Genomic DNA, 25,289 nt, shown 5'->3' on the forward strand with positions numbered 1-25,289 from the left:
CCCTATGTACTTTCCCTTTTAAAGGGCGACTGGGAGTCCAATCGCCAAATCCTTATAGTGACGGATTATCGTCCACCACCTTTTAGTTCGGGCACCACTTGTAGAGTCATTAGGTTTTTTTGAAGCAGAAGACATGAGAAATGTGCAATCCCTTCGCCGGGATTCGAACCCTGGACCTCTCGAATACGCATCGAGTATGCTTCGAATTACCGCGAAGGCATGTGGAAAGGAGGGAGAAAATACCTAATAACTTTAAGATAAATAAGTATAAGTAAACCGCCTGGCTGTTTAAATAGCAAAACTTAGAACTTTTTTTTCTTTTACCATAGCTTTGGTTGTAGAGCGAACTTTTGCAGGGCTCTTGTTTTAGTTTTTTTTTTCTAAGAAATCAAATTTTAATATAAAAACAAATTTCAATTTTTTAGTGTATTTAAATGTGCCTGATCCCTTGACTGTATCCTGCAATCCTTTGTAATTTCCTTTCACGCTTTAAGTTTCGACCTGGCAGCAAAATACTGGCATGTTTAAAAATCATTAAATGAATTTGGTTCTTCGTCATTGAAACATTTTTTTTTTTTTTAATATACCGAGCTGAGCCTTATTTCCAGTGGGGCAGATAAGGCACGTGGCCCCGGCATCCACTTTCAAGGACTCACTTTCCTCCAATCCAAATCCTGCTACTGAATTTAAAATATGTAAAACGGTATATATATATATATATATATATATATATATATATTTTCAATTTCCTGCTTCAAAAATATAAAATCAGAAGCAGGAAGGAAATATCAAACGTCGAATTTGAGATTTTTTTTTTTTTTTTTTCCTGCTTTTCTTTAAAAATTAGGTATTCCGCCTTGGAAATTACTGAGAAATACACAATAAAATAATGCCATTTTTTTTCATTTAAAATTATACATTATTAAATTTTAATTTGCGAAAACAGAAATTGCATAGTTTTCCCAATATTAGTTAAGATGGTCATAACATACGAATACCACGGAATGACCCAAGAAATGAAATGACTTTTTCACACTTGGACGAACCTAAATTTTTAATTCTGCATTTAATGAATAACCTTGGCTATTGAATCAATTAACAATTTAATTGCATTGATTTGGTTATATCACTATAATTAAATTAAAGTTTGTTGTAAAATCAATAAGAACTCTTTAGGCCTTTGTCTTTTTTCAGTTTCTTTCAGGCAATACCAAAAAGATATTCTTAAACCTACTCTAGTTTTGTGATTAATGCACTTTTACTTTCTGTCTTGTCAAACGGAAAGTATGCTTTTGCCGTTTCTTTCTAGAAGTATTCATATCTCCACTACTGGTTCGATAGTCCTTGTAGTTTGAATCTTCTCTGATGTTTTTATAATTCGCATGAATGGTGGATGTGGTCTCTGAATAAGCTTGTTCTGTCTATGATTTCACCCTTCTACAATACTATTTGTTTTGTGTTTCTCCATATAACAATTCTACATTTCCACAGGAAAATGTTTAGTTATCACGCCGTTTATTTACAAAATGGTCAAGAAATTATCTTAACTTAGGTTCCTGTGGACAGTTTCCTTCTATTATTAACCAGCCTTCGTCGATGAGTTGCTGAGGAAGATGAACTAATATTGCGTACATTTTTATACTTAGTCGAATTTCTTTATTCTTGCGATGCAAGATTTACCAAGACAGTTTCTTGAATGCTCCGCCAAAGTGCTTTTATAAAATGGTTATTGCATGCGTTGATGGCTGTATTGGGAAATAAGCATCTTATGCATTAATTGCATCTTAGCCAAAATCCATTACAATGCATTTCGGACTGAATCTAGCGTCTTCTTTTAATAGCTTAAAAATAACGTGGATACAAGCCAGTTTCCCTAAGAAGTCCTCCATGAAGACATCCATCCATTTAGGCAGATAGCGCTCGAATGCTTTGCCATAATTAAATAAACCAAGAAGCGGAGCTTTATGTTCGTTCACCGAGTTGCATGCCAGGAATACAATTGAGAAAACTGTTTGCAACTACTTTTGAATGTTTCATCCGTGAAAAAAATTTGAGCTGTGTTTAAAAAACCTGTCTTCTCTTTTCAGTGCTAAAGAAAAGAACTCTGTCTGTGTTTTTGCTCTCGTACAAAGGAAAGCTGTTAAGCTCATTAGGAACTATTGTATCATTAACGCCATATGGCTTCAGCGTGGACCCTTAAGCTTTCCTTCTTATTCTCTGAAGAGATGACTTAAAACTTTGAGGTACTAGTATATTGACTATAAATTCATAATCTTTGTCAAACAAGTCGATTGATTTCATCATTAAAATTTTTTGGTGTCGGACCATCTTGTTCTCTTGCTTGTTTACAACTGACAACTGAAGTTTAACTTCTGCTTTGGCCACGTCTGGCTTACAGATATGTTCTGAAACTTTGAAAGCTATTTCATTTTGCGTCGTCATCCAGCCTCTGCCTCTTCAGTTTTGCTTTTAATACACCTTCTCGTTATTAGTCTGGAATTTCCATTAACATGAAACTGCCGATACCGGCAGTGGTTATACATTGCATATGGTCTGCCTTTAGCTGTTTCAATAAGGGTGAAATTCATTTTATGTAAGTGTCCCCCTCCTCCCAAAAAAACTCGGAAAAAACTAATAATACACAAGAAATACTCAGAACAACCAGCAGAGCAGAAATGGGCACTACTGAAGAAAAATCATGAGGCTGATTGGTATACGAGCCGGTTCCCTTTAAAACGTCCTCTCTGAAGGCATCTCTTCCCTTACGCATAACAGCCCTCGAGTGCTTACAATAAACCAAACCATAAGGCTGGTTGGTTGTTTCCGACAGGCTGTACGAAAGTGTCACTTATTGTCCATAAGTGGCTAAAGCTGTTAGAAAATTTCATGTTCCCCGTGGATGATGTGCGCAAATGCCATTTTTGCGCGAGTGTCACATCACTCTTCGGACAGGGTAAGACTCCCGTGGTGTCTGAGGGGAAAAGAAAATCTTTCAGTGCAGTTCGCTTTGCGAGGTTACAAAATTAAGTGCGTAGATGTATCATTCTCACCCCTTTTTCGCGCAGTCATGATAATACGGCGCCAGAGTACGGCCTGCCTCGTAGCAGGGGTCGATAGGAAGAGCCATTAGGGTATGGTGATGAAAAAATACCTCTTTAAAAAAGTGGTTTTTCCCATGTGTAATGTGTATACGAGCCAGTTTCCCTTAGAATGTCCTCCACGAAGGCATGCCTCCCCTTAGGCAGATAGCCCTAGTGTGCTTTACCATAATTAGATACACCACCTCTTAAACAAAAATTTTAGAGATTTTTTTACTATTTAACAGAAAACAATATAATCTAAAATTTCGTTGTATTACGTAGAACTGACTTGTTTCTCTTTGGTGCCGCGACATTTAAAAAAAAAAAAAAAAAAAAAAAAAAAAAAAACCGAACTAAAGTACTAAGTTACTAAGTACTTACTACTTGAGTACTTACTCTCAGAATCAAAATCTTAACACTTTAAATCAAGGGAAGTGAAAACTATCCTCCCTGGTTGTTTCGTAAAATAACGATTAATTAAATAAGCTGATTGTATAGTCACAACTCTGAAAACTGATTTTTCTACTACCGCAATACACTGGTGTGCAAAAATTAAGGACGAGACGGTTTTTTCAATATAACTTTGTACAAAAGCTTTCCAAATCAACACATTTAATACCGTAAGATCCCCAATACGTAAGGACATGAGTAATGTAAGCAACACTTACTAAAAGAGAAATCAGAGAGATAAAAAGAAGCTTTATTGAAAACGTAGCATGGAGCGCAATGCGACTGAAGGCCGAAACATCCCTGTGATGGATGTCCAGCAAGAAACATCCGGTCTTTAATAGGGGATATGATCTCCCCTGACTGTTAGGCAGGTTTCACAGCGTCTGCCCATGCTGAGAATGAGGGTGTCAATGAGTTGTTGAGGCATTGCTGCCCATTCGTCTTGCAGCGCCAGTCGAAGCTCCGGAATCGTTACTGGTGGTAAGGTACGAGCTGCCAAGCGTCTGCCTAGAAAATCCCATACATGCTCGATGGGATTGAGATCCGGAGATCGTGCGGGCCAATCCATACGTTCAATATCCTCACTCTCTAAGAGCTGTTCGGTAGCTACTGTGCGATGACATGGTGCATTGTCGTCCATGAAAAGGAACTGCGGACACATAGCGCCTCTAAAAAGACGCACATATGGAAGAAGAATCTCGTTACAATAACGAGTCCCGTTGACTGAACCTGCGTCGAAGATGTGAAGGTCTGTACGACTACCAAGCATGATGCCTCTCCAAACGAGAACACCGCCACCTCCATACCTGTCCCTTTCAATGATGTTCGAGGGATGATTGCGGCTTCCCCGCTCTCTCCAGATGAGTATGCGATGAGAATCGCTACTCAGACTGAATCTGCTCTCATCTGTAAAGAGTACTCGTCCCCATTCATTGTCTCTCCAATTCCGGTGTTCCCGGCACCCCAGAGAACGCCTTCTCCGATGGGCAGGCGTTAGAGGTACACACCGTACAGGGCGTCGTGCAAACAGACCACCACCGTGCAGTCTTCTGGCCACGGTAAAACGCGATATCGGTCGTCCAGTCGACTGTGTCCTGTGTCTAGCGATTTCTCCCGCTGTCTGCCGCCTGTTTCTTCTGGCCTGTAAGGCAATATACCGGTCATCTGCGGGTGTGGTTCCTAGTGGACGACCACTAATAAACCCCCGGATAGCTGTTCCTGTAGTTTGAAATTGTCTCCAAAGTCGTGAAACGATGCTGTGAGCAATTCCGAACTCTGCAGCCACACTTGTCACACTGCGGCCTTCCTCCAACTTCCCAATGATTCGACTTCGGGTAAAAGCATCCAGATGTCGTCTAACAGATTGATTATTCGCCATTTCTCGTTGAGGCAGCAACTCGGTGTGATTTTAACTGCTATACGGCGTGCAATCTCTTTGCCAGAAATACTGATCTTACACCGATAACATGCTTTATACTACTCAGACACTCCCCCATTACGTCTACCTGCATATCTGCGCATGTGCTACCATACATCACCTTACTTAATCTCCTGATTGGTCTTTCTGTCCGCTCTGCCTGTTCGTTCAGCTGATATGCTAATTTTTCGACTTCGTCCTTAATTTTTGCACACCAGTGTATGGTTACCCAAATTCGAATTGGGAGTAAAACCATGTTTCCGTAAGGAATACATAGGTGACCTACAGCAGACCACAGTTAAAACTCACAAAATAAAACATACGATAATTAAATCAATAAACACATTTATTAAATATTCCAAATAATATAATTTAAAATAGCTGGCCAGACTACCCCTATAAAACATAATCTAAATATTTTCTCAATAATATCTCATTTATTCGTTTATCTTGAGTACGAGTGTAAATACTACAAATCATTAATTAATCATTTCACACTTAGAAAAGAGAACAAATTATCTTCTGACATTTAGTAAAAATTAAATTCCTGGATATAATACTGAAATCACAATTACTTCAGTGAAAATTTCTTTTCAGAAATATTTATTTTAAGACATATCGTATTAAATAAACATGACCATTAAACATTAAAAAATAACCAATTCAATCCCTCTATTTAGACAAAACACTAGTAGAAAATAACAAAATTTGAGGAAACAAAAATTCACTCACGAAATCCTCGTACAGAAGTCTGAGGGGCTCGAGAAGCAGCCCGTATCCCATCCCAGTTCGTCGAAACAAAAACGACTAAACCTTCGTCGTTGTCAGGAAAACCGATACTGAAATCTGTTCCAGGCACAACGGGAATATTCTCATAATTCCACTTCATCATTGTCAGAAACACCGATACTGATGTCTGCTCGTAGCACAACGGAAATTTTCTCACAGTTCCACTTCATCGTTGTCAGGAAAACCGATACAGATGTCTGTTCTCAAAGCAGAACGGGAATTTTCTCATAGTCCATTCCATCAGAAAATCTGTTTCTCTCTACTAAAAACCACTATGATAAAGCCAAGACCATTATGCCACAAGACCGGAAAAACACTTCGCCGCCGTCTATCACAATGAGAATCCGCGCGGGCTCGGACGGGCCTCCGCAGCCAGAACCAAGGGGGCGCGGTAATATGCCTTAACTGGAGCCCACGATCGCCGCGTTTCTCTTTTTTTTATTTCTCCTCTCCCACTCAGAAGAGTTGGTAAGAACTCGCACAAAAACTCCGCTATCCCCCACTAATTGGTGCAGCAGCAAATCACTGACCGCGGCCGGCCCCAGAGGGGCCGCTGTCAAGCAAGCAAACCCGCTGAAGCTCTGAAAAATCTGCTAAACAAAATCTGCCAAAATCTCTTTCAGTCTAAAATCTTTTTGTTTTCAATCTAAAATCTTTGAGTCTTAAAAAAAAATCAACAATTTTACCCTGTTTGAAGGTAATAAAGATGATTTAAATAAAGTTCTTTCAACAATGAATTCTATTGATCCTGCTATACAGTTCACTTTTGAACTTGAGACTTGTAATTCTCTTCCGTTTCTCGACATTCTGGTCACACGTAACACATCCAACTTCAGTACTACGGTTTACCGTAAACCTTCATCGATTTGCCTTCCACCACACTTTAAATCATGTTATCCGACTAAACAAAAGTTAGCTTCATTTTATTCCTATGTTTTCCGTGCTCTTCAAGTTTGCTCCTCCAAACTATCCCTTGATGAAGAACTAAATTATTTAAAATCAATAGCTATTGACAGGGACTTTTTCCCCAACATTATTAATCAAGCAGTTAAAAAAATTCTCAACTCAACATACTAAAAGGCACACTCTTGTTTTAGGAGATTATAAAAATTCTGTTGTCATTCCCTTCTTTCCATCAATTAGCTATAAAGTTGCACTTATTTTGCAGAAATTTAACTTTCGGGTCGTTTATTCTCCTATCAATAAAATTCCGTGTTCCATACTCAAGGACCCCATTCCGGATATGAATTCCTGGGGTATTTATAGGATTCCTTGCCAGTGTGGTTTAATTTACATTGGCCAAACTAAGAGAGCCTTAAAATTTCGCGTCAAGGAACATGAGGCATATGTTAGAAAAAAGAAAACACAGAAGTTTTCTGTTGCTCAACATTGTTGATCAGAAAATCACACTTTCAATTTTTCTGCTGCCAAAATTATTCAAAAAAACATCTTCCATTGGAGAACTGGATTTTCTAGAGGCATTTCACGTTCAAAAAAATCTTTCTGTTCTAGTTAACGTTTCTAATTCCAATCTATCTTTGCCTTCAACCTTTAAAGAAATTATGTTTTAGTTCTGGTTTCATCAACAGATGGCGCCACTTGCTTATTCTTGTCCAGGCTTTCTTATCTTATCTAATCATTATTTCCTATCTTGTTCATTTGCGGTTTTGCAGCTGAGGATGGTGGTTCGGTAAAACCATCGAAACTAGTCCTGTGAAAATTTTGAAAATATAACGCTGATTTTTGTTGTTTGATTTCTGAATTGGTATTTGTTCGGCGTGTTATTGTGTCTTAATTATTTTTAACTGTTTGTTAACTTTTTTAAGGTACTGCTTATAAAGTAGTTTTTAAAGTAATCCTCCAATATGATTAATCCTCTGTTTTAACAAACAGATTGCAGGCTTGAAAAATATGCGAGTTCTTGATTGGATTGTGTCTCTTTACCAAATTTTTGATGCACTAATTAGACATGCCTATGTGCATGCCTCACAGACTATAGTGAAGCAAAAGCATAATTTAAAAGTAAAACTTATGCTCGATTTTGAATAAATTAAATTATTAGATATCTCAATTTAAACAAGAGCAGTAATTTGTATTTTAGCATTCATATGGTTCGATATAACTTTAAATATTGAAGCAGTTTAAACAGTGAAAGATCTTGAACTTGTGGAAAAAGATGGTTTAAGGTTAAAGCTTACAAACTATGAGTTCAGCCTAGTAAGAAAACTAGTTTTGCAACGTTAAAGTAAATTTTAAATCAGTGGAAAATGTTATGTTGCCTGGTTAATTTAAATGATTTTAAAATAGAGTTAATGCTACTGTGCTTCTTAATATTCAAAAACCTTTTGTAAAATAGATTTTTTTTGTCTAACTCTAGTTTCAACTCCTCGTGTTCCACAAAGTATACCACGAGGCTTACGCAAGTATGTTATAGCACTAAGAAAATAAGCAAGCAAATGTACAGTAGCCCTGAAAACGCTAGAAAAATTATTAGAAAAAATAAGTAAAAAAAAGTAATAATAATTTTAATTAAAAAAATTAAAAAGTAATAAAATAAAAACGAACTAAATAATCTAAATTGAAAATGAGAATCAAAATATATTTAGCCTACCAGCGGCCGAGCGGTAAAGTCGCTGAACACTGGTAGTACGGTCCGAGGTTCGAATCCCGCGAACGGGCTGGTTGCATGAGTGTTTTCGTTTCGTTTTCCCCATGTGTAACGTGTATACGAGCCAGTTTCCCTTAGAAAGTCCTCTCCGAAGGCATCCCTCCCTTTAGGCAGATAGCCCTCGAGGCTTTGCCGTAATTAAATAACCTAACCTAACCAAAATATATTTAAAAACCAAATTTCACTGGATTTTCTCCGGACTTTATGGCCTGAACAAAACGGTAGTTGAAATGAAAAATTTCAGAAAAGTTCGACTTTCGAGAAAGACGGACATTAGTTTGTAATAAATACTATTTTCTTAACGCAAACTTCTCAAATGTTCGGTTAATTTATTATGAAAAAGCATTATCAGAAACATCTCGAAGGTAGTGCTATCATAAAAGTTTCACGTATGGCAAAGAGACTAGCTGTATGCCGCTTTCGTAGCTTTGCCCACATGTTACATAAATAAGAGCTAGTATGTCTTGGAAAGTCCTCCAAGAAGGCATCCTTCCTTTTAAGCAGGTCGAATCCCACGAACAGGCTGGCTGCATGGGCGTTTTCGTGGTTTTCCCCATGTGTAACGTGTATACGAGCCAGTTTCCCTTAGAAAGTCCTCCACGAAGGCATCCCTCCCTTTAGGCAGATAGCCCTCGTGTGCTTTGCCATAATTGAATAACCCATAACCCTTTTAAGCAGGTAACCCTCCTGCGTTTTTCTTAATCGATTAAGCAATAATAGTCGTAAAGTTTGAACATAAAATAGATGGAGTTTTTTTAACAGACTAATGCATAATATTTTGTTGATTGGAATTTTTCTCTCCCGGAGCTTATAGAAAAAATTAATTTTTTTTAGTCGAAACTCTCCCGTCTTACAATTATCCGTTTTGGTCTTATTTTTAAAACATCTGTAACTGGAAGAACTTATTTAGGATCATATGTAAGCCAGTAAAACTAATAAGTCAGTTTTAGTGTAAACATATTATGTATCTAAAAGTAAAATATGAAGAAAATATGCTTTGTGTAAATAAACTGTAAACATTTTCCGGAATACCTTAGCCAGAATTATAAAAAAATATTTTTCTTTTGTTGTTTTACATTGTCATTACTTGTTAAATGTCATTTCACTTAAAAACACATTTCATGAAAAAAAGTTATTATTTAAAAATATATATCAAATTTAAATCATTTTCTTGATGGTGATATTATCTTCTGTACGCGAATTTCATATCCTGACAGAATAAAAACTGTGGCCTTGTAGATATTTGTAGCCGGCGATCCAATGAAAAAAATGTGCAGACTTATGGCACTACGTTTTGAATAATTTTTCGCTTTATTAAATGAGAGCATAAGTTCCTAATAGCTTTTTCCTTAACATGAAAAGTTTAATCAGTTTTTAAGATTTGTTCCTAAGAGTAATTCTTTAACGGGAGTTTGTAAGTGAAGTATACTTCGACTTTATTCTCTTAGATGGCGTTGCAGCCGCAGTAGTACGCTACCAAATAAATATTTTTGAAACTCCGTTGGAAATCCAAGACATATTTTTTTAAAATTTTTTTCTTAATGTTTATTTTCTGAAAATATGCATTAAATCTAAAGTATCGTATAACAGTCGTTAGTTAAAAAAAAAGTATGTTATTTTAATGCATTCTAGACTGAGCCAGTTTGAATAAAATATAGAATTTCATATTTGTATATTAATTCCCTTCTCGGAATAACATAAAAAATAAATTTAAGCAAAAATTAACCATCTTTTATTGGAATTAGGCATATTGATTTCGAAGGAGAAAATAATGTTGAACGTTTCTTGAAATAAGCTAGTACGTATACTACTTGCACGTAGAATGTTTTATAAGTAAAAAACATTTTTGTTCGATTAGTAGATTAAAGATTTAATAATTTATTTTAGTTTAGCTAAAACTTCCCCATATGCTTCCTTTCAAAACAAATTTTAGCATATTACCTAAGCTTTAAATTCATATATCGGGGGAAAATAATTAGTTAGTTGGATAAATAAAAATTGCTAAAACAATTCAATAAAAGTTGTACGTTCAGTAAACGTTAGTCATGCAATTTTTAAACTTTCCCAATTTTATGTAAACAACAAAACATCTATGCCTAGGAAAAGTAATAAAGAAAATATGTGAAAATGATACTATACATTTTAGTTTTGAACATTTTAGAAAGCGTGCTTAGCTTTATTTAATTGACTGGAGTATCATTATATTTTTTTAGTTTTCATTAATTGTGTTTCGGTGAAATTGTAAAAGAAAGTTTGACATTGGTAATTTATTTGCATATTTACTATATTATTGCTATAACAACAGTACATAATCTGACTGCTATATGCATTTAACATTTAAATGTTGTAATTTGTACAGTAACTGCTATACTTAAGAATTATTTTAGTAAATCATATTCTTCATTCGCATTACAAGACGAATTCAAAGAAAATAACATTATGAGAGTAAAGTTATATCGCAAGCTGCTTCGAATACAGTGTGAAATTGGATTTCGAAAATCCATAAGTAGCACTAGAATAATTAGCATTAAAAGAAACGTTAAATCACTCAGCATAGTAATTCTAAAATAAAATACAAAAGCACGGATCTTCAGGCAGATGTACATTTTCAGTACAAGCTACCTTGTAAGGATCTTAAGTTTACTAACGCTTATTTTATTTTAAAATTTTATTATGTTCTCTTATTTTCCACTTCGAGCCAGAATAAACACGTTAACTTGTTTATGCAAAATGTACTTGCTAACGCATAAGTATTTAAGCTGTGACGTTTTGCCAAGAGCAGAGTTAGATGGGGACAGAGTGAGCCTTCTTGCGACTATAATTCACGCAAGCTCCAATCAGTTGCTGTCTACCTCTAAGTCCATAGATTTTATTCCTCTCGAAAGCTAAAGACGTATTGTAGTTTTACGCAGTTTGCGTACTACATACGTAATAATTTAAAAGGCCAGTTTTAATCTTAATCAGTTGTGTAAAGTATTCGAAATTAGTTTTTATTTAAATTTTAGTTAGTCAGTAGTTCTTATAGTATTTTTACGTTCAGACCCCAAGTGGTTGGTCTTTGTATCCCGAAGTGCGGGAATGCCTGTAATATCATGGAAAATAAAGGGTAATTTAACCCTTCTCATCTTGTCATCTTTGCTACACTCCATAGAACATAGTTTGTAGTCAGACTCACTCTCTGATCAGGACACGTCATGTTCGCCAAACAGATTAGAAGGAACAGTAGTCCTGATAACCTACCTGTCTGTACAATGTCACATTGAGGAGAAAAATTATTTTTTTAAAACCATAACAAATTTTTCAGAATGAAGATTCATGATTTTTCTTTAGACATTTCTTGATATAGACATTTAATCTCATTTAAATCATAACAATTAGGGTAAGAAAATTCTTCTTTTAATGAGAATACGTAAGTCCTCGAAAGTACTGCTTAAGATTTTAGCTCATGTACTAAGGCAGGCTGCTTAAAATATAATCCGTTATAACTATGAAACTAATTCATTTCGTTCATTGATTAAATAATATATTCGAAATTTTTTAATATTGGAATATACGTATAATTATTCTTAGCCATATAACGTTAAAAATAGCTTTTGTGGAACTTCACGTTGATATTTTTCATTTTCACACACGCACACACACAAAAAAATAAATAAAGTAAGTAAAATTTTTATGTTTAGCATCGAAACGTTACAGCAGCCTAATAAAACTAACAAATAAAGTAGTGATAAAAATATAAACAGATATATTTTTGACACACAAAAAGTCAAACTCAGATGCTCCCTTTTTTGTAATTACGATCAAGCGTTCTATATTGATGAAAATCATGTGTCTTTTTACCAGTGTGGGCTTTCATCTATGTAGGCTTTCATCTGTATCGGTATTTGTCGCGTGGGGAATTCTCATAGTGGGTATTTTTGTGGGCTTTGTCAGAGAACCCCTTCTCTGATACTGCTTGTTTTTGCCGCATTTGCAAGGCAATAATTGTAGTCAGGGATCTAATGAATCAGAGTTCTGAGTATAAGACCTCAGTCTTCAAAGCATGCTAATTTTGAAATAATATTCAGCCATGTGTAGTTAAATAGAATCAGCTTTTCGTCTAATTTAATGAAAAGTCAATTTATGGAGAAATTGTCTTTTAACTGGTAATTGTACTGTAAAGAATTCTCTCGTGCATAAATCCATTGCAAAAACGACTATGGTGAGCTATTCATCGTCGCTACATGTAAGAACATGCGCGCGGTCTCATGCAATGCATACGTGAAAAAATACCTATAAAACAATTCTTAAATGTTTAATAATCTCTTAAAAGATGTTGAATATAATAAGCGAACACATCTTGCGATAGAAATTAATTGCGATGCTTTATAAAAATTCTAATTGATTAGTAGTTTGGTTATACTGTAATGTTTCATTTCTTTCTATAAGCAAGACAAAATATTTTGTTCAGAAATTGATTAAGGGGCTTTAGAACCATTCTTGTGGGTTTATTTTCGTGCAGAAATTAAATTTTACGATATGACAAGCTTTCACAGTTTTGCTAGAATAAAATGAAACTCAAGTGATATTTCTCTTATGTTGAAATCTCTTATCAACTGAATAATTAATGAAAAATTGCTTCTCGAACAAAGCTTTTTGAGTATATATTAAAAACGATATTTTAAGGAATTTGTGCTAGCCGCTGGATTCGAAATGAATATAATACGTTCACAACCTGGCCACTGGCGCTTATGGACGAATGTATTTTTGAAATTATTTGAATATTATTTAGAGCTTTAGTCTTGATTTTCTTAGTTCGAAAAGTTCGTTCTCTCTTTTTACTTGTATATTTTCTTTGAAATCCTCTAAAACTACGCAGAATTTGAGCGAAATCAGTCAAACTAAATTCATGCGCTCCCCTTGTAAATTTTTTCTGCCTATGCTGTTATTGCAAAATGTTTCTTATTTCGTTTTATGACTCCTTCAAAAACTGTTTGCATCCTACATATCATTTTTGCTGAATTTGTGGTCGTTCCTTAATTATCTAGGGAAGAAGTAATTTTGACAAAGGTGTGTTTTTGAATCTTCTGTTACGAGTTATAGAAGTTAAATTTTCATCATCGTCGTCGTTGTTACTGGTCGCCGCTCGAGTTGCCCTCTGACTGGAATGTTAGCCATACAGAGTTTAGATGCCGGCTCGTCGGAAGATACCAGGACTGTGACAGTAAGATGGGTGCTGATGAACTGACCAAATAATAGCTTGGAACTTATTAAAAAGATGACAGTACACTTTGTTTTGTGGAAGACTTGAGCACACGGGTCACTTTGAGCAATGAAGGAGAGGCAAAACTGTAACGGCGTTGTATGTACAAAGTATAAATTGCAACTGAGCATAAGCTAATGCAGAAGAACATATCATTTAAACATATGAGCAGTTGATAAACAAATAATCAAATTGGAAATGTAGGTATTAAAACTCAATTATGTGCAGAGTTAGATATAGTCAACAGCTTTGAGTATAGGGGGGATAGTGCTGCTGTACTCCTATTGCTTCAGGAAACTTACGTTGTGGACGTGTTTAAGGCAAGCTGGAAGGCTTGACATGGCTGACTAGGCAGTGATACGATATGTAATGACTGGGGCAATTTTATTTTGTGCAGATCTGGTGCTGCTAATGTTAGCGGATCACGCTGACAGGCGTACGGAAGCTGGATTTTAAGATAGTATTCTGAAGTTATAAGGTATTTCTCCCGCCTTCTTGGTTGCCTTCGTGTGTGGTGATCTGCAAGCTGGGCGCGTATTCCAGAGGTACGTGGTTCGATTTCCGGCGAAGGCGTTGCTCATTTTTCATCTTGCCTGCTTCCAAAAATACCTAATGTCTCTACAGTGGCGCCCGAACTAAAAAGGGTGATGGATGATGATTCTCCACACCGAGGATTTAGCGATTCAGTCCCCTAAAAACCACAGTCGCCCTTTAAAAGGGGGAGTATATAAGGTATTTCTCCCGCCTTCTTAGCATGCCTTCGTGGTGTGGTGGTCTGCACGCTGGGCGTGTATTCCAGAGGTCCGTGATTCGATTCTCGGCGAAGGCGTTGCTTATTTTTCATTTTGCCTGCTTCTAAAAGTACCTTATGTCTCTACAAAGTCTAATGACAATCAAATACGCAATGGTCCGCTGTTCCTTGCCTACCGCATACACAAAGATCTGTGTCACTGCTTCGTAAGTGGTGCAAATATGCTGAGAATGGACCATGTCCAGAGAAGTATTGTGTCAGGGAAGCGGAAGTTCTGCGTAACTCTGTTGCTACTTTTGAAAAGAAAAGGAACGCCCTGCGACCCGTGGTAGCTGTGAGCCATCTCTTCTGTTACTTTTTGATCATGTGCTCACGAATGGTCTGCTTAAGATATGCTGGGAGAAGAGTTGTCATTTCATCTTGGACGTTGTCTGCTACCTGCTTCGCCAGATCGTCAGCTAGATGATATTTAAATTTTCGTTCCTTTGATAAAATCACTGTTTTTCTATAATTAAGTATTTGGTATTATCCAGAGGATGTGATATGTATCATTTTTATTACTTTTTCAGTTACATAGAAATTGTAATCTGTTGCGTAGCTAGTCCTTCTTTTATTATTTTCATTTATTCTAACTGTAACTCGCAGCTTATTGTACAGTTCTATTTTTATAATTCGTTGTGCATAAAATCTAACGCAATATCTGCTATAAATGAGTTAGTTCATCCACTGCGCAATTTTTTTTAGGTTGTGGCGCAGATATTAGATAATGTAGTAAATCTACGTTTTTCGCTGAGTAAAATTAATCTTACTTTCCAATTGAATGTTAGAATTTGAAATTTGTATGTAATTTCCGACTTTGTAAAAACGTTCTTTTCTGGCAATATCAATAGTTACATCGGAAGTACCGAAATGCAGACACATGTTGTATTAGTAATGGTGGAAATTGCAATTCATTTCTTTTCCGTGAACAAACTCTCACTTAAACACCTGAAAAATGGAGAGAAAATTTCAAAAATTTAGAAAATCGTAACAAATGAAATGCATTCAGTCTTAAAACAGTGCAGACACAATGTATATTTAAGCGCAGTGTGTGTATATAGTTTTTAAATAATTGAATCGTTATTTTATTTACAAAAGATTTCATATGCGAGTTTTCCTTTATGGTAGTTACCTGTTATCGTTATGAATAATTTCTAAGTAAACTGTTTGAAATTATTTGTATTTTTTAAAGTTGTAATCTTTATCAGTTTACTGTGAGGGTTTTTACTAAGTAGGAAACGCTCATATGTGAAGCAATTACGCTTTATACTTATTTAACGGAAAGAACGCAATAAAGGGATAAAAAAAAGCGTAGGTTTTAGTAATTTAACTGATTGCTAATAAATACGATAATGCTAAGTTAATGAAGTATTGAAATTTATAAAATAGCATATTGTGAGTATATGAAGAGTTTATACTTCACAGTTTTGGAAGCTAAAGATTTAGTTAGTAGAGGAGTAAATGACGGGGGACTGGGATGGCAGAAAAAATTTTAATTGTTAATAATAGAATGTATCTTTATTATTTGCAGACTTGAAGGGTACTAAACTCTGAACACAGAAAGCAGCATTGTATTTATTTCCAGTTACAGAAGTTGTGTTCACCTACTCTATTTTATCCAGAGTTTTACTGAATTTTCAAAGTCATACTGTGTATTTCACATCATGAGTAGTTGTTTTTTCAGTGTGCTCATATTTCGATCTTAAAATGTAGCCGCAGCGTTTTCATACATGTGTTGTGTACCTGGACCGAACTGATTCATTAAAGTCCTATCAGTAGAAAATACTTTACAACTATTTTTGATAGGTTGATAAATAAATATACTTTCTTTATGACATCAAATTTATACGCATACCATACATTGCTGTAACAGACAAGAAAATAATATGAATTTTTACCGTTTCTAAGAAAGTTTTCTTAATGTACAAAATATCCCTCTCGAGCTATGATTTATAATGGAAATTATTATGAAATGAATCTCATAATACGCCTGGAATCATTAATTGTCCTAAAATTTCATGGTAATAAACCTACGCACTCTTAACACTCGACATTTTCTGGTAATTTTTGTTGCTGTATTTTATACATAGTCATGAACATGCTGACTCGTCCAAGAATCAATTTGGATGTCTTTTTTTGCATTATTAATAGTTTTAAGAGGGGGAAATAGGGTTAAATATTTCCTCACAAAATAAATGAGGAAATATTTCGCTTGAAATTGATCTGCTTTTAATATTATGCTGGATCCTGAATTAGAAAAAATAAAGCTGATTATTTTTTATTACTTTTAATTACATTAACATTTTACACTGCTGCTCTCAAGATTTGCGTAATTAGATAGGATAAAAATGTAAACAGTTCGGTATACCTCATTTCAATATAAAATTTTCCTTTGTATTTATGAGAATAATTATTTTTTTGCTAGTGGTATTAAATCTGATGTATTTCTTCATTTGCAGATTTCTTTCAGTTTGTTGTTTCGCCTCTTTTTGAAACATGGGACCATTTCCTGAAGACCCCTTTGTCCAGCAAGCTTTTAGAAAATCTTCGTCATAACTATTCACAATGGCAAAAAAGAATAGAAATTATACAACAAAGTAATGACATTGAAGATCATGCTAAACTAGAAGAAGTGCCCGAAATTAAAGTAGATTCTTGTTCCGTGGCTTTTGAGGCTCTACCATTATCTGGAGAAGATAACGAAGAAAATCAAAAGCAACTTTTATCTATTGATTCTGATGTTGTTCTAAAGCAGCACCGATCTAAAAGTGATAGTGGTCTTACTCCGCGTTTACTTTCTCCTAAAATTCATATGGAAACTTATTCAACAGAGGAGCTTCATCCCAGCACTACGCTATTATCCCTCTCAAGTATCACTAATACTGTACAATTAAGACAAGTTTATGCTGCCACAAAAGTTGAGAGTCATCTCATATGTCCTACAGTTTTTCAGCCGCTTTGTTTAAATACTTGTACAAAAGGAACAGATATTAAAAAATCAGATTCTGTACCTGTATCGGAAAATTGTTCTAAAAAAGGTGAAGATTCCTCACTTAATGAAGATGGAAATATCACTGATACCAGTGCTCAAAGTTCTGTCGCAGTATCTTGCCCAGATGGTTGTGGTACTCCATCTCCTCCAGAAAAGCCGCCTACATCACAGTTTTGTAAAACAAAACAACGATCGCATTCTCTTATCAGTGAGTCTGAAAGTTTAAAGTATTATTCTCAAATGTTACAAAATAGAAGAGCTTCAGATTTTGGCCTACAAAATCAGAGTAAAGCTTCATTGGCGCCAAAATATGTATCTCCCGTTTCCAATAATCAACCATTCTGTGAAATTCAACGTAATCGTGAAAAACAAATGCCTTCTGTTTGTAATAATAGGGATGACACTGCCATTAAATCATTCTGTAATAATTATCAAAAAGATGATTCTGAATGTTTTACTTCTAGTAGAAATTGTTCTAGTAAACACTGTACATCATCTACCTGTAACTGTGAAACAGAGTCTTACAAAAAAATTCCTTCTTGGTGTTGGCATATCAGTCGCAGCTTTTCTGCTGAGCGACCTGTTAGGCCTTCACTTGACTTTGATTCACCTTTACCCGCATGGCAAGGTTCGTCATCTAGTCTGACAAACAGACACAACGGAAGGCGAGGTTCTGCTCCTGTACCAGTTTCCTTCACCGCTGATAGTGGAAACCTTTCAAATACAGGCGACGTAGATGCCAAAAATGGTCTAAAAGGAGGATCTGAAATTAGTGGTGCATCTGGAAGGAGATGGTCAATTCCCGTGGAAACAATAGCAGGTTTGTTTGCAAATAAAATATTTTATGAAGTGCGTTTTTAAATTCTTAGATGTAGATATATGTAATTTGTAGATTTTGTACTTCAGATTTTAGTACATTATCTGAGGAATGTATGAAAAAAATATCATTATATTTTCAATTATGTGTATTACTTCATTACATGTCATAATCTGGAAATGAAGGCCTTGCTTTGTTAGCTTTAGCATTTACTTTAGTGCATGAAAAATGTCTTTCTGCTTAGCAAGTTCCAATTTTCTTACTGAGAAGAAAGGTGTTGTGTCGATGCAGTTTATTTTAAATATGCAGTTTTCTGAAGAGAATAAAACGAGTTCAGTCATCAACCGTTATTGTCAATATTGTCAACCGTTTATTGGTTGTTCAAAATTATTTCGTCCGATTTAAGAAACAGAGATGCCTTTTTTAAGCTGTGGCAACTGGAAGCACAGAAAAGGTTTATTCTGTTAGCGGGTAACAATATCAGTTTTTTTTTTTTTTTTTTTTTTTTTTTTTTTTTTTTTTTCTTGATTGTGTGTGTTTGCGTTTCAGGATAATTTTTGCCTAAAATTTAATTTTGCATAATCTTCCTGCATTAATCCAACTAAACAGCAGAAGTTAATTTCAACTTGTTTGGTCTTTTGTAGTTTACCAGCTTTGACTTAGATTAACCCAAAGAAGGATGTGCGGCATTTGACTTATGTGGTATTATTCAAAGTCTGAAACTATGAATATCGTATATAATTGGGCCAAAAAGCTAGCTCAGATTAGTATAGACGTTTCTTATTTGGGGGGGGGGGGGATTGCTTGCTTAATTTTACATTTTGCACTGGTAGACTTCTATTCCGTACAAATGTACTTACTGCATACAGACTGTAAATATTCCTAATTCGAGGGAAAATAGTAATTATGTAGAGATATTTTATTATGTACACAGACTTTTCGCACATTTTTAAACGACTCTGACGCCACAAAGCAGGATTACAAATACAAATATTTATTTTTTATCTGTTAAGTCTTACTCTTAACTATCAGGTCACATCTTAATTTCCAAAGCAAAAGAGCATTTCTGAATTTGACCATCGAAATTTTTCCTCACTTATTTTGTGCTGTTCTTCATAGTATGTCAGTTGTCCTTGGTTGATATGTAGAAAATCCCCTTTTTAACTATCTAAAAGCCCAGTAGTCCGTTAGTGTTACAGCACAAGACTTTGCTGGAACAGTTAAAGTGCACATTTCGTAGCAGTCTCTCTTTTTTTTGTTCTAGAAACCTTATTATTCATGCTGACATGTGATACTTTGCTTTATCCTGGTGGAATTCAACCCTCTTGAGTGGATTGGGAGCATTGTTATGAGCTCTGTTTTTAGTATTGTCTTATATGAAATACAAAATTTAAGATCTGGGCTGAATGCAGGCTGTTTGATATTATTTCCAGCGAATTTTTCAGCATTAATTCATGTCTTTCACCGAATGATGTTTACTGTAAAAGAAAATTATCATTGATTTTGTGAGGATAAATTCAGTTCTGTATGAGCCAATATCAACGAAACTATGATGATGAGGTACGTACGCAAATCTTAGTGTGCCACATATGTAATCAATTCGTGCATGCAAACTCTGGACATTTCTGCTCAGTAACAGTGTCTTCTATGAATATTAGTCCAGTTATTTAGTTTGAAAGGTATTCTACAATCAAATTATAATTTTGACGGGTATATGGACGTTTCAGTGCTGAGATGTGGATTTTTAGCTTCTTCGTGTCTTGAGTTCAATTTGTTAGTGTACTATTTAAGCCTGGAGGCTTAAAAACGAAAACTTCCTCAACTAATTTTGCGATGTCTTGTTATATCGGCCTTAAATTACATGAATCACTTTGCTTATAGATGTCTCTTTTTTCCAGTAGATATAAAAGCTTATCTTTTTTCCCAAACGGTTTCACAGCTTTCATCATTTTTTTCTAATGAATTTCTTGGTACTGATGAAGTCTTTCCTGTGGAAGTAGATTAATTTTTAAAAATAATTTGCTTTATCTATTCTTTCTTCTATCGCACCAGAGGATTTACAATCACATTTTGCAGTTTGTGCATCCAAGAACCTTAGCGATTAGTTAATATTTTGAAGTTAAATTATAAGGTATTTTCTTAGCCACCTTTCGTGGTGTAGTGGTCTGCACGCTCAGCGCGTAACTGAGAGGTCCGCGGTTCGATTCCGGCGAAGGCGTTGCATATTTTTCATCTCTCCGGCTTCCAAAAAAATCCTAATGTCTCTACAAAACGGAAAAAAAAAAAAAAAAAAAAAAAAAAAAAAAAAAAAAACAGGGAAAGAGGTAAGGAAAATGGACCAGTGTAACATGTACATCACTTAGTCACTTTCATGGAATTTTCTTGCAATAAATAGCGCGATAAACTTATTCTACTCTTGAATGTGATAAATTAATTTTTTGTGATAGATAAATATATATCTTATAAGGATTTACGATGTTATGTTAAATATTAAAAAGCATTCAAACTGAGAATGAAGCCCTGTAATTTTGATAGATAAACTCTTGCAATTATATGAATAAATTGATAAAAAAAAGCAATTATTGTAATAAAATTCTTTTTACCATATTATTTGGTTCACCCTGTAAATACGTTGTAATGCTTTTTAATCTCATGAAGCCTGTTATATTTAAAAACCTGAAGCATGGCATTTGGTTTTATTTTAGTAACTATGTGCTATACGTTACACCCATATTAGTGCTTACTTTTCTGTTTTAGTAAAAAGCATAACATATAAAAATTATTTTTCTTTACAGATTTGCAAATGATTCAAGTCACAAAAAACTCAGCTGACAAAAATTCTGTTCCATTACGTTTTGGGAGACGAAGTAGCTTTGGTTTGTTGGAACCATTGCTTGCGATGTCTGATTCAGAAAACTCTTTAAAACAAAGTTGCTCCCCATCATTAAAGCCCATTCATCGTAGTTGCCATGTGTTTTCCCGCAATGATACGAAAGACGAGCTCAATGAACACACAGATTGCAAATCTGTTACAAACTCTGACTCTTTTTTATCATCTTTTTCATCATCTCATCAAGCATCGGTACAAAGAAGGGGATCTCTGCCGACAGAGGTACCCATTGCTCTCATGTGTCATGTTGATAATCCATCTCTTCATCTTCGAAACAAAATAAGCAGTGAAAAATTTACATCTAAAGAATCCTCTAAAACTAACAGTAGTCAACATAGCAGTTTCTTATTCGAGCATGCTAGACGGCATGGCTCACCTAGTGATCTCTTAAGTGTACTTATTGGGCCATCTGGCATGCTCAATACTATGCATGGTATCGTCAGTGGTCAGACAATCTGCGAATGCCCGCGTCCGGTGGCTCAAGAAAATTCCAGACGAAGATCTGGTGGTCTAGAAATGCTTAGTGGTCTTTGGAGGTCACGGACTAACGATATGGCAGTTAGTGTAGGAATGGCAACTAAACTAAAACTACGCAGACAGTTGTTAGAAGACTGGGCATCGTGGAGAACAGAGGAGGGTAATGTTAAACCACCCATAAGCTCTAGTTCAAGCATATCTGCTCTGGGTCATCAATTCAGAAGAGGTTCTGTACCTCTCAACATTTCTTTGTTGTCATTGAGCTCAGGTAAGTACAAATGTACGCAGTTGTATAAATATATACCTTCTTAAAGTATTTTACTATATGGAATAGAAATATAATAATCAGCTATTATTTCATCATATTCATCAATTTATTCAAGAAAAGTTTTGCAAAATTTCATCTTATGAAAGGAAGAAAAATTATTTAAGTATTCCACATGTGCAGAGTGAATAATTCAGTTCAAAGTGTATACTAAAGAAAGTGAACTTCTTATTAGAAAACGATGAAAACCTGAAATCGTTTCTTCTAAACCCATATGTTGATGTTAAAAACAAGAGGATTTACAGAACTATTTTTATAAAATGTTTTGATTGTCTTGACAATGATGTGCCAAATAAACCTTCATGACAAGGGAAGAGAAACATCAGTATTCACGTTCAGATGCTTTTACTTAAATTGATCAAAATATGTTTTCTTATTTCTGTTAAAGGATTATATTTTAGTTAGTTTACCTCTTTAAAGTTCCGTAATATATGTACACTAATCGACTATTGTCATACCTGGTGTTTCCCGAATTGATGAAATTTCAGTGCTGTTTGTCTGCTGTATGATTGTTGTAATTTTTTTATAATGGAGGACTACTAGGAAATCTAAAATAATTTCTGGAACACTAGAAATGCCTTCTTACTGTAATTCAGTGTGTCAAGTGGATTTTTATTTCATTAGTAATATTAATTTGCATATAGTTCTAGAACTTAGTACGCCAGCTATATTGTTAATACATTTAATATTCGAAATCCTGCTGTATATTTAAGATATTTTGGCAGTATGTATGTAGCTTATATATTGTATATTGTTGCTGATTTACTTATTGTTGTACTGTAGTAGTTGTTAAAAATTACTTTTTTGTACTTTAATTTCGTGTCTTAAAAGTAATGAGCATGATTTTAGTTTAGGTTTTTCATTTACATTTCACTTTATGAATACAAAATATCCATAGGTGCTAATTTGGCACTCAGTTGCAAATCTAAACTTCTCAGTTTTAAGATTTTTGTGAGTAAATAATTGATTGCATTTTCTGTACAACAAAATGTGTATAAAAGTAATATGCATTTAAAGTACTGTAATCAAATATATTGTCCTGATCACTGATTTATTGACCACATGTAATAAGTAACTAAATATTAAATTCCCTTTCACTTAAATTATGTCTTTCAGTGATGATATTCTCAAGTGCTTAAATTTTCAATAAAGTATTTACATATGTTTCATAGCAATTTATAATACCTGAATTTTCATGAACTTATGGTAAATATTTATTAAATTACAGGTTTCTAGCATCAGTTTCTCATCATCATTCGTTACGTACTTTTTATAAAATTACATGTCGAATTCCTTTAAAAATTGTTTTGTGCTTTATATGACTGTTATTAAAAGTCTAGAAATAATATTGCGATCTAAATAATGCATACATTTTAGTTTCTGTATTATTTAGTAAGTTATGGTAGGATTCTGATACTTTCACACTTTATTATGAATTTGCTGAACGCCGTTTTTGTAACAATTCTAATCTGAAATACAAAATATCTGTCCTTCAGTTATTTCTTCTTAATTTTCTTTAATGATAGGTCTTAAATTTTTAAAATTAAACTCGATTAAAAAAAGGAAAAAGTTGAGTAAATATTTGCGATAGCTTCATCAAAAGTTTTGACAGTTAAATGTTTCATTTACTACCTAATATGCTTTATATTTACATTTCTGTTGTTTGAGTTTTATAGTTTTCATCCGAATATCATATTATATTTTCTACATATATATTTATATAGTGCCCTTTTAATTATGGGCTGACCAGTGGCCGAGCGGTAGAGCTGCTGAACATTGGTAGTTCGACATTTTCATGCTGGTTCTACACATCCAGACCGTTCGAGTACAGACAAACGGTCTAGCTGCGTCACCATTTTCATCGTTTTCCCCATGTGTGACGTGGAAAAGAGACATTTTTAGGCAGAAGAGCTTGAGACCTTTACCATGATCAAATAAACCAAGCCTTTTAATTGAGATTTCTAAATGAAGAATTGGATTATTGATATAAAGGATTTAGTCGTATACATTATTTTCGGTGACTTTCAATACCTTCATTTGCATTTTAACCGTGTAAACTGCTTTATAAGATTATAAAAAATATTATTGAGATGTAGTTAATTTCAAATGAAAAAAGGTTATTAATTGCATTTAAAAAAACTAATAATATTTCTCTCACACAGCACTGGGAAAAATTTTCGGGTTTTCCAATAGTTCCATGTTATCTTACATTGCGGTCAGTTTAAAAATATAAAAGTACCTATATTTGAAGCTATATATAAGTCATATAATATTTAACGTGGATAATAACGCTAATAAATAACTAAATGTAAGTGGATTAATTATCGAGGAGTCTCCAAAAGATTAAAGAGCGTATTTTCGTTCTTAATTTGTTCTATATTTCTTCGATGAGTTAATTTTAGGAATTTTCAATATTCAGGCAGTAAAGGAAATTAAACAAGCTACACGAAATAAGTTTTTTTTTTTTTTTTTTTTTTTTTTTTTTTGTGCAAAGTTTTATGTTCGATAAGTTATGAAAAATATTTTTAATAGCCCACTTGAATGGACAAATATTATATCTAATTACTGGGGAATGGGATGCTATGATCTTTCTCGTTAGTGGACGGAACTATTCCTTGGCAAGAATACGAACAGAAAAGGCCCACCAGCGGCCGAGCGGTAAAGTCGCTGACCACTTGTAGTTCGGTCCGAGGTTCGAATCCCGCGAACGGGCATGGGCGTTTTCGTGGTAACACATGTGTAACGTGTATATGAGTCAGTTTCCCTTAGAAAGTCCTCACGAAGGCCTCTCTTCCCCTAGGCAGATAGCCCTAGTGTGCTTTGCCATAATTAAATAAGCCAAACCGAACAGAAAATTCATTTCATTGTTCCCAATAATATTATGTCAGTATGAATATAAGGAATGTTGACACGGGATTGAAACAAGTTTAAATACGGCTGATAGAAGTGAATGATGATTAAGTTTTTATCTTTGAAATCCCTGGAAAAGTACATTTTCCAAAATGGACATTATCAATATGTTGAGAATGTTTCAACCAATGAAGAAATAAAAGTGACTCACACACAACTTGCCCAGGTATTCAGAGGGAGAAATGCAAGTCATCACTGTGAGAAAATAGCAGGCGATCGTTTGGTGTAACGGATTACATTAACCGCCGAGTAGAAGTTTCAAAACCAATAAATACTACGATACGGTGCGAAAATCGTCAGTATTTGCCCTCAGGCTACATTGGTATTATAGACAGATCGCTTATTCTGACGAATCCTATATATGGTTATTTCGAATTCACGGAAGAGTCTGTGTAGGGCTGGAATCCAATAAACGTATGGATATATTTTACAACAACAATTT

The 25,289-nt window shown here is 34.6% G+C and overlaps 1 protein-coding gene across 7 annotated transcripts in view; it reads left to right on the forward strand.

Annotated features, from left to right (window-relative positions):
• The window catches only part of LOC118189173 (uncharacterized), a 298,250-nt gene that overhangs the window by 268,206 nt on the left and 4,755 nt on the right, over positions 1-25,289 (forward strand). For 6 of the 7 annotated variants that reach the window (XM_085808704.1, XM_085808699.1, XM_085808701.1 and 3 more), the window contains 2 exons: positions 16,896-18,248; positions 21,041-23,112. In XM_085808704.1, coding sequence (XP_085664830.1) covers positions 16,896-18,248; positions 21,041-21,924 — 2,237 coding nt within the window. In that variant the 3' untranslated portion in view covers positions 21,925-23,112. Of the gene's footprint in view, positions 1-16,895; positions 18,249-21,040; positions 23,113-25,289 lie in introns of those variants that run through there. The other variant, XM_085808700.1, reaches the window with a different exon arrangement.

This window comes from Stegodyphus dumicola, chromosome X1, assembly GCF_044657685.1.
Source record: "Stegodyphus dumicola isolate Sdum_Otavi_A_Nest chromosome X1, ASM4465768v1".
NCBI lineage: Eukaryota > Metazoa > Arthropoda > Arachnida > Araneae > Eresidae > Stegodyphus > Stegodyphus dumicola.